General features: G+C 59.4%; 2 protein-coding genes and 1 non-coding gene across 3 annotated transcripts; 2 read left to right on the top strand and 1 right to left on the bottom strand.

Annotated features, from left to right (window-relative positions):
• Positions 1-3,718: 3,718 nt before the first annotated feature.
• Positions 3,719-3,798, top strand: trnal-cag (transfer RNA leucine (anticodon CAG)). Its single transcript has one exon. It is a non-coding gene; the product is annotated as a tRNA-Leu (tRNA).
• A 7,599-nt stretch (positions 3,799-11,397) lies between these two features.
• On the top strand, positions 11,398-12,300 carry LOC127595090 (uncharacterized). The gene is given in 1 exon segment (XM_052056784.1): positions 11,398-12,300. A coding segment is annotated over 1 exon segment (903 nt).
• Positions 12,301-14,616: 2,316 nt separating this feature from the next.
• Positions 14,617-15,231, bottom strand: LOC127595088 (uncharacterized). The gene has a single exon (XM_052056782.1). The coding sequence runs from the start codon at positions 15,229-15,231 to the stop codon at positions 14,617-14,619; it is 615 nt and encodes a 204-aa protein (XP_051912742.1).

The following is a 15,231-nucleotide window of genomic DNA, read 5'->3' as shown; positions in this document are numbered from 1 at the left end:
CCCCAACCCCAACCCCAACCCCACCCCCCAACCCCAACCCCAACCCCAACCCCAACCCCAACCCCCAACCCCCAACCCCAACCCCAACCCCAACCCCAACCCCAACCCCAACCCCAACCAACCCCAACCCCAGAAGGAGGACCGCAGAGACTCCTGGACGAGCATCAGAGATATATATGGACCTCTTGCTCTAGCGATAACCTATCGCTAGCGTGCAACTAACATGAAGGATGAAATATACATTTTGGTCTTATGATTCATAAAAAAATTAGGATTGCCTTAAATAAGAAAAATGCCAAGGGAATGGGTTGGTGCTACAGGGCCCTAGCATAATGGCCCAGAGAGCGAGCTCTACCCCCCGGCTCCAATCTCAGGCGAAAAGGGGATTAGACATGTTTTTCAAAAAAGAATTTGGGCCTCTATCCTTTTCAAGTGAAAATGCATTGGTCATGGAGATGAGGATGATGGATTTGCAGCTCCTGGTCGTCTGGGTCCTGGGCATAGGAGGTCTCGACGTGATGGCAGATCAGGGCACTTGGGAACTGGTTTGTACTTGGTCTTAGCCAAAAGGGTTTGAAATCGCCTTCTCTTCCTCTGCGTGATGCAAAGAGTGTAAGCTGGTAGGGAGCCAAAAAGGAAAATTGTTGATATTTTGTTTAGTTATATTTATGAGGATGTTTGTTCGTTAATGATCGACTTTAAGATAAGTGAACATTCATATTGATGTTTATTTGTTATTTTCAAAACACGAATTGAATGCGTTAAAAGTACTAGGCTGCATAAATGATGTCCAATTATAGTCTGTGCTACGCACTGCAAGCCCGAGCTCAAGTATAAAAGCATCTACGGAAGAGCTTCCGAATGGTTGCATTTGAAGATTAACTCTTTAACTTCATTGAAAAAATTAATAGATAAATTTCATTTTATCTAATATTAATCTTCCGAAATCGAACATTCATTGCATTACTTAATGCAACATTGCGATAGGCTGGCGAGCCGAAAGATCGTGAGGTAGGCTGAAGAATAGACGCTGACCTAGTCTGCTGCAGTGGCGGGTTGTCACGTGAATCTAGCTAATATGGAATCTGAAGGGGATGAGATCACCTAAATCCGGCCCGTGAAGCAGCCCCCCAGCGCCATCATCGCCAAGATCTGGAAGTACGGCTTCGTCAGCTACGGGGGGCCGATCGCCCACATCGCCATGTTCCGCAGAGAGTTCGTCTAGGAGCTGGCCTGGGTCCCGGAAGAGACCTTCGACCAGATGTTCACCATCTGCCAGTCGGTGCCCGGCCCCACGTCCACCAAGTTGATCATCCTCATCAGCATCTACGTCAGCTAAAGCGTGGTCATGCGGCATGCAGGGCCTTCGTCATTCTGGTCCCTGCCCTCCTACCTGGTCCTCAGCTGCGCCGCCATCTGGCTCACTCAGGCCGACTTCATGCAGAGGAACCCGGTGCAGGCGGCCATGCATGGATTCCAGGCGGGGGCCCGCGGCGGTCATCCTCGACGCGTTCTGGAGCTTTTCAAAAAAGTATCACGGCAGTCCACTGCTCTGTCTGCTAATCTAGGCAGCGCATGCATCTCCTTCGGGTACGGCAGCAGCTGGGTCCAGCTGGCTATCCTATTGTGCTCAGGCTGCATCGCTCTCGCCCTGCACAAGCCCGAAGGCTCCAAGGCTGCGCCATTCGAGCTGCAGCTGAACCACTGGCTGTTCGGTAAGACATCATTCTTCATTGCTGCTGGTGGGACTGGCCTTAGCAGTGGTGCTGCGGCAGGTGGCGAGCAGCCGGCTGACGGTGCTGGCCGACGTGTTCTACCGGATCGGCATGCTCGTCATCGGCGGGGGACACGTGATCCTGCCGCTCATGGACTCGGAGCTGGGCGGGCTGGGCTACTTCACTGAAGAGCAGTTTTGGAACGGCTTCAGCATCATCAGCTGCCTGCCCGGGCCACTCTTCAACCTCTCGGTCTACGTGGGCACGCTCACCGCAGGCCCGCTCGGGGGGCTGGTTGTCCCTTCCTGGCGCTGAACGCCCCCCAGCTTCCTGCTGATCTGGGCCATCATCCCTACTACCAGCGCTTCCGCACCCGGCCCGCCGTCGACCGCTTCGTCAAAGGAGTGTGCGCAGCCTCGGTGGGGCTCATTCTGGCGGCAGGGGCAGGGCTGCTGGCGCCAGCCAGCAGGGTGCGGTGGCTGCCGATAATCAGCGGAGTGTGTCTTGCGCTGCTGGTGACATTCCGGGTGCCCATCGGTGCTGGTGATGGCGGGGCGCGGGCGGGATGAGCCTGCTGGGTTTCTTAATGAGATGATTAATTGTTCACTGAGTGTAAGGCAGCAGGTGAGAATTCACGCGAGGCGCAGAGGGTGCGGGTGGCCACCTCGATCTAGAAGGCGTGGAAGGGGACTCGGGCCTCGTTGACCGCGTGGAGCAGGTCCTTGAGCTAGTAATATTATTGGCCCTGGAACTTGAAGTGCTGGATGAGGGGAATATTGTGCGTTGAGGCAAGATAGTCCCTGAGCGATTTCTCTGTAAACATTAAACTATCAGGGATCATCACCGGAACTGCTAGCCCGCGCCTAGGCATGTAACCAAACCCAGGAAGTCTACTCTCCCCACCACCTCCTGGTTGTCCCTTAGCCATTGCCCCAAATCCCTCAGTTCGACTAGCTTAGTCCCGGGCTCAAGCCGATTTCCGCAGGGACACTCGCCCACGGCCAGCAGGCAGTCCCACTCGACGGCCTGCAAGTGGAGGCAGGAGGAGAGGCGGGCGGGCCTGACCAGCACCTCGCCCGAGAGCCAGCAGTGGCCCGGCACGAAGTCCATCTCGACCTGAAAGCCCAGTCGGTACATAAGTAGCCGGCTGACCTTGGGCAATGTTTTAAATCATTATTGACAAATGCTGGGCAGGTCATAATTTTGCCCTGTCAATTCGGAAGTACGGGCCTTCGATCTTGGGAGTCAGGCCCGGCACATCCCCCGGTTCAGGCACATCTCGATTGCGTTCTTGTTCAGCTCTCGCTTCATCATCCCGTACACCGTCTTGTTCGCCCCGTGCTGCATCTGCTCTCTCGCTAGTTGTTCCGCCGCCCCCATGCCCTGCCCCTTTTCGACCACTTGGTCCAGCTGCCTCCCCGGAAGCCCTCCTCCGCAGAGGACCACCTTGCCGCGAAGGACGATGTCATTGACAGCCGCCTGCAGCTGATTTTATCGCAGACCACCGTCATCATCCCTGGCGGCAAGTACATGCTGATCTGGATCTCGTTCAGACAGAACTTGGCGTTGTCCGAGCTGACCGAAAGTCGTGCGCCATGGCGAACATGAACCCCCCAGCCCATGCGTTACCCTCGATCAGGGCCACAGTGGGCACCGGGAAAAGACAGCAGTCTGCCGAACAGCCGGATGAACTCGACGATGAAGGCGTACTGGTCAGGTCCGTCCAGGCCAGCAATGAAGTTTAGGTCCATCCCGCCCGAGAAGAGGTTCTTCTTGCTGGCAGTGAGAGGAGGGCGGTGGGCCCTCATGGGCCTCCACGAAGTCGAGGGCGACGTGGATGGCGCGGACGAAGGTCCGGTCGAACACGTTTGCCCTTCTTGTCGAGCCACAGGAAGAACAGCCCGTCCCTCTGCTCGAGCTGGACAGTCTTGCCAGTGCTCTCGAAATCATTATCAATGACGTCTTGCGCGGACAAGTTAATGCCGCGGGGCAACAAGCAGGATGTGGATATGGCCGAGCGGTCTAAGGCGGTAGATTCAGGCTCTATTCCGAAAGGGCGTGGGTTCAAATCCCACTGTCCACATTTTTCATCACAGTCCTCGCACCTTGCTCACTGTCTGCTCCCGCAGCTCTCTGCAGCAGCCGCTGGTCCTTCCCCTCCAGCTCTGCTGCCCGGGCGCTCTCCACCCGGTCGAAGCACTCGACCAGTTCACCCGGCTCCTTCAAGCCTCCACAGGCCTTGCGCTGGTGATCCGCAATATCCTCCAGCCTGACCTCAAGCAGCTCCTGCACGACCCTCCTGTACTCCTGCTGCCACGCGCGCACCTGGTGGCGGCACTGGTCGAACTCCCTCTCCCTGGCGAGGGGCATGCATCTGCGGGTGATGGCGTTGAGCACCTCCTTCTCGAGCCGATACTGCTACTCCCGGAAGGCATGGCTTTCCAGATGCTGCAGGTAATTGAACCGGTATTACATTTCAGTTGAAGGCCAGAGCTGCCACTGCTTCCGCCAGAGCCTCGGGCTTTTCCAGTGCAGCCAATGCCCTGCTCCCGGCACCCTGTGCACTCCCCCGAAGTTGCTGTAGATCCGGCTGTACTGTCCATGCAGCTCCTGCGCCTCGACGTACTCCGAATGCTCTCCGTACAGCACGCTGACCTTGCCTGCCCAGGCCAGTCGCTCAGTCACTTCGAACGTAAGAGAGTCCTCGAACCATTTGAGCATGGCGTTGTCAAAGCGCCAGGTGTTCTCCTTGCTCAGGTTGGAGAAGGCCACTATGCGGTCCTTCTCACGGGTGAAGGCCCTGCCGGATGCGCTCCTTGGACTCCTCGACCGAGGCCCCAGCGGGATTTCTGCCAGTGCCCTGAGGCAGGGCCAAGTTGGCCTGGGCGGGGGTGCTGTGCTGGTAAGAGCAGGGGTGGATGTCCACTATGATCAGACCTCCGATCAGCCCTTAATTGTCCCTCTGCTTGGGTAAACTCCAGCATGGCCCTGCCCGCCAGCGAGTGGGCCACTACTGTCGGCTTGTGGATCTAGTGCTCAGCTATAAAATGCTTGATGTCCAGAGCGATGTCCGACAGTCTCATCGGCAGGCCTCGGGGACTGTGGCCGTGGTTACGCAGGTCGGGCATGAAGATGCTGGCCCTGTCCTTGAGGGCTGGGCTCTCGACGACTTTCCCTGAAGTTGTCGGCCCTGCCGAGCAGGCCGTGCAGCAGCAGCAGTGACTGCTTGTGGCCAGGACACACCCGCTCGAAATGCAGCTTGACCATTGTCAGTGTTAATCATGAAGAACGAACTGCTGTCCGGCCGGATATCCACGGCCCTGAAGGACTGCAAGTTCGAGTTCGCCAAGCTCAACTCGGCGAACGCCGTGCTTCCTGCCCCAGTCCAACACTGCGGTCTTCGTCGAGACTGTATCTCACGACGACGTTCATGAGGTGCTACTGTGGGCTGGCACCTTTCGGGTCAGCGAGTGCTCTGTCAACCGGCTCAAAATCGACTTCAATGACTACCTGGGCCGACCACTAAAGATGTCCAACCACTTGTTCAGGACGAAGTCATTTGAGCTGACCGCCAACCCTGCCAACCATTCGTGGCCCTACTGGCGCGGGGCGGGGACCCGGAGCGAGCGGGACATGGCGTTCGGGATGGTGCTGTCGGGCGAGGCCCTCAAAGAAAGCAAGGTGGGGGCTTCGAGGTGCGCTACACCTACGACTCAATCCAAGAGGCGCAGTGGTTCAAGCAATATCCGAACTACCTCTTCCTGCTGCTCTGCAACGGCTGGCTCGAAGTCTTCAATATCGAGAAGAACCTCGGCCTGCCAGAGCTGGTCATCGACTTTACCCGGTGGGGCGATGAGGTTCGCCCCGTCGGTATCGCCATGCCCTGTTCGGACCGCTTTGAGGACCTCAGCAACTTCACTCTGTGGGCTGTCACTCAGCACGGGCAGTTCTACGCCTTGGCTCCCATCCTGCTTGAGGAGACCGCCGTTCCGCCCAGCCACCGCGAGAGCTACCGGCGACTATAGTCGATGGGCAAGTTCAAAGGCCTGAGTGCGAACATCGTGGCTGAGATCCTCAAAGTCCCACACTCGAAGGCCCTGATAAACCTCCGCCCGGTCGTGGAAGACTACTACCAGCTGCTGACCTTCACGAAGATCAGCGTCCCGCAAGCTCAAGCCCGAGGAGAAGAAGGGCCGCAAGATGCTGAAGACCACGGCCAAGCGGGTACTGTGGGCTGAAGATAATGCCGGGCAGCCTGGGGACAGTGCTGCTGGCAACTAAGTGCAGCGGGGCCAAGCAGCACTGCTCGGTGCACGTCTACTACCACCTCGACGAGTTTCTTCTGAGGACAGGAGCAAGGCCCAGACTATGAGCAGGATTTACACGCTCCGCCTTAACAGTCTGCCCCCGGGAGCTGGCCCGGCGCTGCTGGCCGAGGCCCCGCGAGTGCTGGCTTGCTGTGCAGAACAGGTGCTGCTGGCTGCCCACGGGTTCGTGTATCGGCTGCAGCTGCAGCCTCTGTTGGACTTGGACCTGCACCTGTCCCAGGCCGAATACCGAGGCCGTCTGCACGAGGTGCCGGCCAAGCTGTCGGTGCTGCTCAAGCCGCCAACCAAGCGGTCGGGGGCTATCTCGGCCTGCTGGCCATACGGGACTGCCTGCTGTTGCTGCGACTGGAAGGCGGGCGCCTGGCAGCCCACTACTACCAGCTGAGTGGTGTGTCCGAAACAGCTTATTTGGACGAGCTGGTGCTGGCAATACAACCGCTAACCAGGACGAGTTCGAGCAGCTGCTGAACAAGCCACCCCTCAAGTCCAGCCCATCGGCGCCCGAGCTGCGACTGCCTCCCGATGGTCAGATCTGAAGGTGCTGGAAAGGCAGTTGGAGGACTGGTCGCAGGAGTTCATGGACCGACTGGGGGAAGTACTTGCTGCGACTGCCAGAGTAAGTATTCCCGGCTGCAGGAGCTGGCCAGCCCGGCACGCCCTAGACCACGAGGATTCCAAGCGAGTCAACCAGGCCGTCGAGACGCAGATCAAACGCGTGCAGACCAACAACCAGCGCATCCGCGAGCTGACGGCCAAGCTGGTGGACTGCGGCCGGCTCGAGCAGCAGATGGCGCCGGAAGAGGTGGTTTCATTGCGAGCGGACCTGCGGGGTGTACAAGTAGCGGCTGCGGACGTACCGGGGGCTGATGAAGGAGCTGAAGCCGGAGGTGACCCGAGCAGAGATGCAGAAAGTGGGGGCGGAGCTGGACCTCATCCGGGAGAAGCTGAACCTGCTGCGGCTCTGACCTCAAATTGGATACACCATATCGCCGGCAACTCGTCCCCGGCTAGAAGCAGCCGGCGATCAGACGAAGGCGTAAATTTAATGAAGTTGCACCTCTCCCTCCGTCCCGAGCACGCCGCCCTCGCACGCAGGCTGCTCGACCTCTTCCGCAGGGTGGCCGGCGGCAAGGGCGCCTTCTACGTCGTCATCAACCAGAACGGGCGGTCAACTTCTTCACCGACAGCGAGCCGCCCGCCCTCATGGACAACTTCCTGCCGGTTTGCCTCATCCTCAGTGAAAAACTGTTCCACTACCCATGAGCTGACCACCAATAGCGGCGACCCGGTCATCGCCCTCGAGCTGCTCAACCACCAGCTCTTCAAGGCCCTTTTTGAAGTCTGGCGCGGACGACCACAGTCTCAAACTTTCGAAGGAGGCAGACTTCCGCTTCTTCAGGCTCATTTCGAAGGGCGCGACCGCCACCTTCCAGCGGCGGTTCGAGGTGCACCTATCTGACCTGGCTGCAAACTACGTCAAGCTGAACCACTTCATCGGGCACAAGAACGTCCTGGCAGAGCTACGGCTGCCCGGAGACCAATTCCAGCACATTTTCGAGGCCGACCCTGATTCCGAAATCACCCTCCGGCTGGCCCATCCGAGGCGACGGAGACTCGTCCTTCGAGCTGGCACCTGAACAAGCCTCGACTGTAGTTCCGCTTCACCAAGTGCAACGGCCGGCTGCGGACAGGCTTCGCGGGCGAGCAGCTGAGCATGTCCCTCAAGGTGCATTTCAACTACTGGGAGCGGCTGAAGGAGCTGATGGCGGTGGACGGGGAGGTGATAATGCTCGTGGAGGACACCGGGCGGCTGGAGCTGCGGGTCGAGGACTCGGACTGCTGGCTGATCGCGATGGTCAAGCCCGTGGACTGGTAATGGAACCACGCCTGATTTCTTATCAATTCAACATGCCCCGCAGGAGAGCAGGCTTTTGCACCCGAGATCGCGGATTATCCTCTGCTGGCTGCGTTGGTCAAGGATCTGCGGGAAGTCGTTCCGGCCGCCACCCTGGACCACCTCGACCTCACTGACAAGTCCACCCTGGCCCGCGAGGTGCTCCGGTTGGCCTCAGCCCACCCGTAGGCCGGACTACGGCACCTACATGCGCTGTTCATCCTCCTGGAGGATGAGAACCTGCTGATCGTGTAGATCGCACTGAGCACTTTGTCCGAGTGCTTCCTCAACATCTGCCCTCTGTACCGGCTGCACGGCCAGCCTCGGAAGGAAGTTTCTCGACTGTCCAAGGAAGAGTTCGGCCGGCAAGAGTTCGAGCAGGGGCTGCTGACTCTCTACAAGAAATACGTGGATATGCTGGATCTGTTTTTGCGCAACAGGGAGGCCCCCTGCCAAGCTTAAACGGGGTAGTGCTCCGTTGCCCTCAGCACTCTTCACCTGCGCCTGGCTCATTTCAATCTCAGCGAGCGGGTCACCCGAATGCTGGTGCGCTGCTGCTTCTCGGGCAACCAGGCCTTCCGAGCCGTTGCGGCGGAGGCCATCGCGGAGACCATGCGGTAACGCAGACTGGCCGGGTCTCGGCCAAGCACGAGATCATCTGCGCGGTGGCGGACACCGTGGCCAACCAGCAGAAGGCCCTGCGGTTTTCACTGGAGCTAGCCGAGGCCCTGCGTGAGACTGAGCTCGATGTGTCCTACTTTTTGAAGGATCAGAGCGATAAGATCAAGAAGAAGAAATAGCGCAGGTCTTTTTTCAAGGCCAAGGCTCTGGCCGACAAAGAGGCCAAGGAAAAGGGCAGGGGACCTGGGTTCCACGCTGACACTCAGCAGCTTCAGCAGCGGAGGGAGCGCCGAGCTGAAAGCCAAAAAATGAGGCTGGAAAAGGCTTTGGCCGAAGGAGAGGCACGGGTGTCTGAGCGAGACGCCTGCCACAAAAACTACGCAGTGCTGTAAAAGCTGTTTTACGTCTTCTTAAAGGTACTGCGGCTGGACCAAAGCCCTGCCCGCCCTGAGCGTCGTGCTGGACTCAATCCTCAAGTACGCACACCTAGTAAACTTCCAGTTGCTGGAGGAGCTGATTCAGGAACTCGGCAGGCTCGGCGAACGGCTGAGGAGGGAAACCAGTCTGCCCCAACTCGAGACCAGGATGGCCTTGTGCTTCACCATCCTCAGCCTGGTCGAAGGCCCTGCCTCGATGTTCCGGCTCGATAGCGGGCTGGCCACTCACGGCTGCTACCGAGTGATGCTGGACCTCTCCCCAGCGCAGCTCGAGGAAAGCATTGCCCTTACCGACCTCCTGGAGTCTTTTCTGACCCAGGCTTGTGTGCGGAACAAGCAGCTCTCACGTGAGTTGGTGGCGGCCTTCGTCTACCAGCTGCACGACTCACCTCGGGCATGGCTGCAAACCAGGAGAAGCTGGTCAAGCTCATGGTCCGGCTGATCGAGCTCTACCCGAAATGCAAGGTGATGCTCGCAGAGGACAACGAAGGGATCGGGCTGAACTGCTTCAACCCTGCAGTAGACAACCCGATGCTGGCCAACGCCCTGCACGCATCGGTGCACGGCTTCGTGCAGCGACTGAGGCAGCACCGGGGCATCGGCAGGCTGGTGGGCATTCTGGCCTACAGTGACTGATCAATAAAATGAGCCAGGAGTTGCCCATCCGCAGACAACTGCAGTTCAAGGCGATGGTCGTCCTCGACCAGAGCCCGCTTTGAGGCCAACCTCGAGGTGCTCTGCAAGTTCATCGAGGATCTGTCCAGCAGGCTGCGCAAGGTCGAGCTGATCCGGCCAAGGCCCGGGAGGAGCTTGAGCTCCTCAAGCGCAACACGGCCCGCGACCTCTCTGATACCAAGAAGGGCACCCAGAGCCAGCAGGAGGAGCTACTGCTGAAGCTGCTCAGCAAGCAGCAAGAGGAGGCAGCTGCCAACCTCGACCAGAAAATTGCTTGGCTGGCAGAGCAAACCAAAGCGGGCCTCGAGACGAGATCGCAGGAGATCAGGGAATAGCTAGCCGGCAAGGAGGCAGAGCTGCGGGGACTCGATCGACTAGCAGGCAGGCCGATTCCTGACTGCCCTCGAGGTCCAGGCCAGAAACCTGAATACGACCATCCAGTCCAAAATCCGGGTTGACTAGCGGGGCAGCCCCGAGAAAGTGATCGAACTCGAGGAGAACGTGACTGCAGTCTTCGAGGACGTCCAGAAGACGCAGGCCTCCCTGACCTCAGCACAGGAGACACTGCGATAGACTATCGCCCGACAGGAAGAAGTTATCAGAAGTGCTGCAGAAGAAAGCAGACGTCTACGACATCACCAGTCTGGAGGGCAAGATGATCGACGCGATCGAGCTGGCCGCAGCGACAGCCATCCACCGCTCGGCAGATCGCGAGGAGACCAAGAAAGCGCTGATCTTTTTGGAAAAGCGGGTCAACCGCAACGACCTGGAGGCAGAGGCCGAGGAGGGGAAAGACCCGATGGTCACTTTCCGCAATCTCAAGTGCATCAGTTGCGCGGCTGACCTGGGCGAGGCAGAGGGAAAGCTGGACCGGTACAAGCCCTGGGCTGTCTTTCCCAGCAAGCAAAGTTCTCCATCCAAGAGCAATCTCATCAAACCCTACTCCAGCCATTCAGGCGGGCCGCAGAGCCTACGAAAGGAGACCCGTGAAGAGGCGAGCCGAGCCGAGAACGGTGAGGCCCGCAGGTCAGTTTCGCGCGGCTCGCGGAGGGCGGGGCGGAAACCAACTATATGCTGGGGTTCGGGCGGGGGCAAGGAGTCGCCACTGCACCTTCGACAGGAGGTGGAACGACTGTGCAAAAGAAATAAGTGATTGAGCATGTCGGGACTTCCTTTCCTCATTCGTGCGGGGGCTGCACTCGAGGAGGAGTTGGACCCCGAGCGCGAGCGGCAGCTGTTCTTCGTGCAGGCCTGCAACGGATTCATCATGGTGCGAGGCTGACCAGTGCATGGCCGCCGTAGACAGCCTCAGGACGGTCTACGCTTACTTCCACTTCCAGGAGTTCTGCCCGGCGTACGCGTACCTGTCGCTGGGACTGGTGCTGGTGAACGCGTGCTGGGGGGCGGTCTCGTTCTACGGCTACCGGTCGCTGCGGATGTGTGACACCCGCCACATCAAGACGTTCATGTACCTGCAGCTGGCCAACCTCTGCCTTCGAGTGCTGTACTACATAACCTGCGGACTGGTCATGCGGGGCTACGTGAGCAAGGTGACCTTCTCCCCGGAGGAGACTGCGAGCCTGGTGTGCAAGGCGCTGTACCCCGAGTCGCTGTACGTGGCGCAGGGGCTGGCGGAGGTGCTGCTGAACGGGTACCTGTTCCTGCAGACGCGCAGCATCCGCGAGTACATAAAGAGCCAGCCGCGGTGATTGACGTCATTTATTGGAATGGACAGTGTGATGCCCTTCGTGATCGGGGGCTCGAGCGGCATGATCGCAACCTGCGTCATCCAGCCCATCGACCTCATCAAGGTCACCATCCAGCTCAACAGCGAGGCCAAACAGGGCGGCAAGTTCGGCTTCTTCGACGCCATCAAGGAAATCCGGAGCGAGGGCGGCGGGCTGCTCTCTTTCTATCGCGGGATTGACTCCGCCTTGGCCCGCCAGCTCTTCTACACCACCACTCGTCTCGGCATATTCAAAAACCTGACTGCCTACGTCAAGCAGCGCAACAACGGGGAAAACCTATCCTTCTTCCAGCGGGCCTACTGCGGCGCCTTCTCAGGGTTCGTGGGCTCGATCGTCGGCAACCCGGCAGACCTGGCCCTGGTGCGCATGCAGGCCGACTCCAAACTGCCGGCGGACCAGCGTCGCAACTACCGCAACGTGTTCCACGCCTTCTACAAGATCGTGCAGGACGAGGGCCCACTCGCCCTGTGGAGGGGCTGCGTGCCTACAGTGGTGCGCGCAATGGTGCTCAACCTGGTGATGCTGGCCTCTTACTAGCAGGCCAAAGACGAGATCTGCAAGTTCTTCAACACCTCGGAGACCCAGGGCGTGCGGCTGGTGGGCAGCGCCTTCTCGGGGCTGCTGTCCTCCTTCGCGAGCCTGCCCTTCGATAACGCCAAGACCAAGATGCAGAAGATGGTCAAGGGGCCGGACGGGACCTTCCCCTACAAGAACATCTTTGACGCGATGGGCAAGACGGTGGCTAACGAGGGCGTGAAGGGGTTGTGGGCGGGGTTCCTGACGTTCTACGTGCGGATCGCGCCGCACGTGATGATAACCCTGGTGATCCAGGATTTCCTGACCGATCGCTGGAACCGCTTCAAGGGCAAGGCCAAGGCTTGAGCCATCCATGCAAAAGATCCTCATCAAGCGAACTCCACCGAGTAGTTGTATATTTTCGGGTAGTTCTTGATGTGGTCCCAGAGGCTGCCCACCTCCTCGGTGGCCAGGTCCGTCGTCAGCTGCTCCACCGCCAGCCCCTTCCCGTTCTGAAGGCAGTGCTCCGTCTGCTTGTCGCAGGTCATCTTCACCCCCGTCTGCGTGTAGTGGCACAGGCTTGTCAAGCAGAACGGCAGGCGCGGGATCGGGTCGTTTTTCAACAAGTATCTCAGCGAGCTGTGGTTTGTCAGCTGGTCGAAGTGCGCGGCCCACTCGCGGTTGCCCACTCTCGGGGCGCCGAAGGTGACCACCTGGATATCTTTGGACAGGCCTGCAGCCCGAATATCAACGTAGGCCAGCCCGGCCAGTGCGCCGCCCAGACTAACGCCCGTGATGACCAGAGGCTTGTCTGTTTTGATACCGGCGAGGTGTTCCAGGACCTCAGAGCGGACCGAATTCCACATTTTGTCCATGACGCCCTGCACTTTGCAGGCGGCGGGGGTGTTATCGTCATGCACCATGTGGGGATAGGCGATGTCCTGGAACACGTTGAGAAGAGTCTGGGTGTGCCGGAAGGACAGCATCAGCCAGTCTTCGTACTCAGTAAGGATCACCTTTACGTCCATCTTGTTCTCCCGGACGAAAAGAATCTTCTGTGGGCGGTTTTCGACTTCGCAAATGCCGCAGGTCCAGGGCTTGAGGTCTGCCTCCTTGCGGCCGACGATGAGGGAATTGGCAAGGGCGACCCGGTCCCGAAGGGGCAGAGCGAGCGCGGCTGCAGCAAGCAGGAACGCGATCATAATTTGTTGCTTGGATAATCGAATGAGCATATCAGAGGTGGAGGAGTAAGACAAGTTCCGCAGGCACCTCAGCGAGTTCTGGGCCAGCAAGAACATCACCCAGATGAAGATCCCCCAGATCGGCAGGCAGGAGCTGGACCTCTACAAGCTGTACAAGGCCGTCTGCAGGCGGGGCGGCGGGCAGGCCGTCTCCAACAACAAGATGTGGAAGGAGATCGTGGACGAGTTCGGGCTGCCCGCCACCTGCACCTCCGCCTCCTTCACCCTCAAGAACCACTACCAGAAGTACCTCCTCGCCTACGAGCAAAAGTACTTCTTCGGCAAGGACGACGACTCTGAATTGCCGGAGCTGGTGGCCGGGCGCGTCCGCCGCAGCACTCGCATGCTCGACGACCGCAGGGACCCGGGCACCATCCACCGGCCCGTGTTCTTCCCCTCTCGGCGGGGCGCATGCCCGTTGGTGCGGGACGGAGAGGCTGAGCAGAACAAGCTGCAGAGCCTGTCACAGGAGCTGACAAAGAACTACGAGAAGTGCGACAAGGGCCTGAACATCTACTTCGCCCGCAAGAGCAAGATGTACCCCTCGCCCTCTGAGATCAGGAGGATCACCCTGGGACTGGAATCGGGGCTGCGGGACGAGGTGGTCTACGCGCTCAACATGCTGACCCTCTACAGCGTCAATACCCACACGCCTTTCACCTTCGACCAGTACCCTAACTTCGTCGAGCTGCTCTCCAACTTCATCGACACGCTGCTGCCTGAGGCCGGCCGCACCAGCTTGCTCAAGCTCGAGCGACTGCGGACCTCACTCCTCATCATCCGTAACCTGGCCCTGACGAGCTCCAACCAGTCCATCATACTCAAGTCCGCACTCCTCGGCCAACTGACCTGCGTCTACCTGTCGAGGCTCGACCGGGAGTGCTCGCGACTGGCACTAGACGCCCTAGCCTCGCTCTCTAGGGTGGGCTGGACAGCCGACCGCGCCTGTCTGCGGCTGGTGCTGGACCATCTCGACTCCGACAGCAAGGAGGAGCTGCTCTCGGCCCTCGAGATCATCCACGCCTCGATCGAAGAAAAGGAGGAAGGACTGCCCGAAATGATCGCAGCTCGGCTTTCAGACCTATCCGTCCTCCTGCTCTTCAACTCCAGCGAGGTGCGCGAGACTGTCCTGGAAATCCTGCACCACTTGGTGGACACGCACCCGGGCTGCCATGAGACAGTCATGCTGGAGGCAGGCCTGCTGGGCCGGGTGGTAGCCTTGATGAACGCCAAGCACAACGAGCGCAAAAGCAGGCTGGCCGCAGACACTCTGCTGAAGCTATCTCGAGGAAAGCAAGCTGCCCGCAGACTGGAGGTCTTCACCCCCGAGATCCTGCTGATGGCGATGTCGGACGAGGGCGTGGGGAAGATCGCTGCAGAGCTGCTGCTGTCGATTGAGGCGGCGATGGATAATTGAGGCATGGACGATTATGATATGAGGTCATTTGTAGCGCCAGACCTTGACGACGTTCCTGCGCCGGTAGTTGGCACGCCGCGAGGGCCGGGTCTTGTTGTTGAGGTGGCCCTTCACCCGCAGTCCCCGCGCCTTCTTGCCCGCCGAGGTCAGCCCCCGCAGCTCCCGGTGCTTGTGGGTGGGGGTGCAGATCCAGTTGATCTTGCCGTCATTGCGGATCGAATCCTTGGTAGGGTCGACCATGATCACCTCGTAGTACTTGTAGGTGCTGTCCTGGGCCACCCAGTAGGAGTTCAGCACTCGCAGTCCGCCCAGCTTGCGCCCCACGCGCTCCTCGGCCAGCGAGCGCAGGTTGCGGGTGAACTTGAGTTCGTTGACTCCCACGCTGGCAGGCTTGCCGTTCACCCGGCCCTTGGGCACGGGGCGCTTGCGCCCACCCCTGCGAACGCGGGTGCGGTAGACCACATAGCCCTCCTTGGCCTTGAATCCAAGGCGACGGGCCTTGTCAGGACGGCTGGGCTTGGTGGCCCGGTGGATGACAGGCAGCTGGCGGTACTCCCAGGTGCGGACCCGCTGGATGAACTTCATGGTGTCGCTCTGCTTCTTCTTCCAGAGCTCCTCCAGGTACTTGTAGCAGCCCAT

This window comes from Hippocampus zosterae, unplaced genomic scaffold, assembly GCF_025434085.1.
Source record: "Hippocampus zosterae strain Florida unplaced genomic scaffold, ASM2543408v3 HiC_scaffold_393, whole genome shotgun sequence".
In the NCBI taxonomy this organism is placed as follows: domain Eukaryota; kingdom Metazoa; phylum Chordata; class Actinopteri; order Syngnathiformes; family Syngnathidae; genus Hippocampus; species Hippocampus zosterae.
Note: the sequence above shows the minus strand (reverse complement) of the source record. Positions and strands in the feature narration are given on the sequence as shown.

Bases quoted from the DNA above. Each gene is read 5' to 3' on its own strand.
- LOC127595088 (XM_052056782.1), bottom strand. From the start codon at position 15,231: ATGGGCTGCTACAAGTACCTGGAGGAGCTCTGGAAGAAGAAGCAGAGC.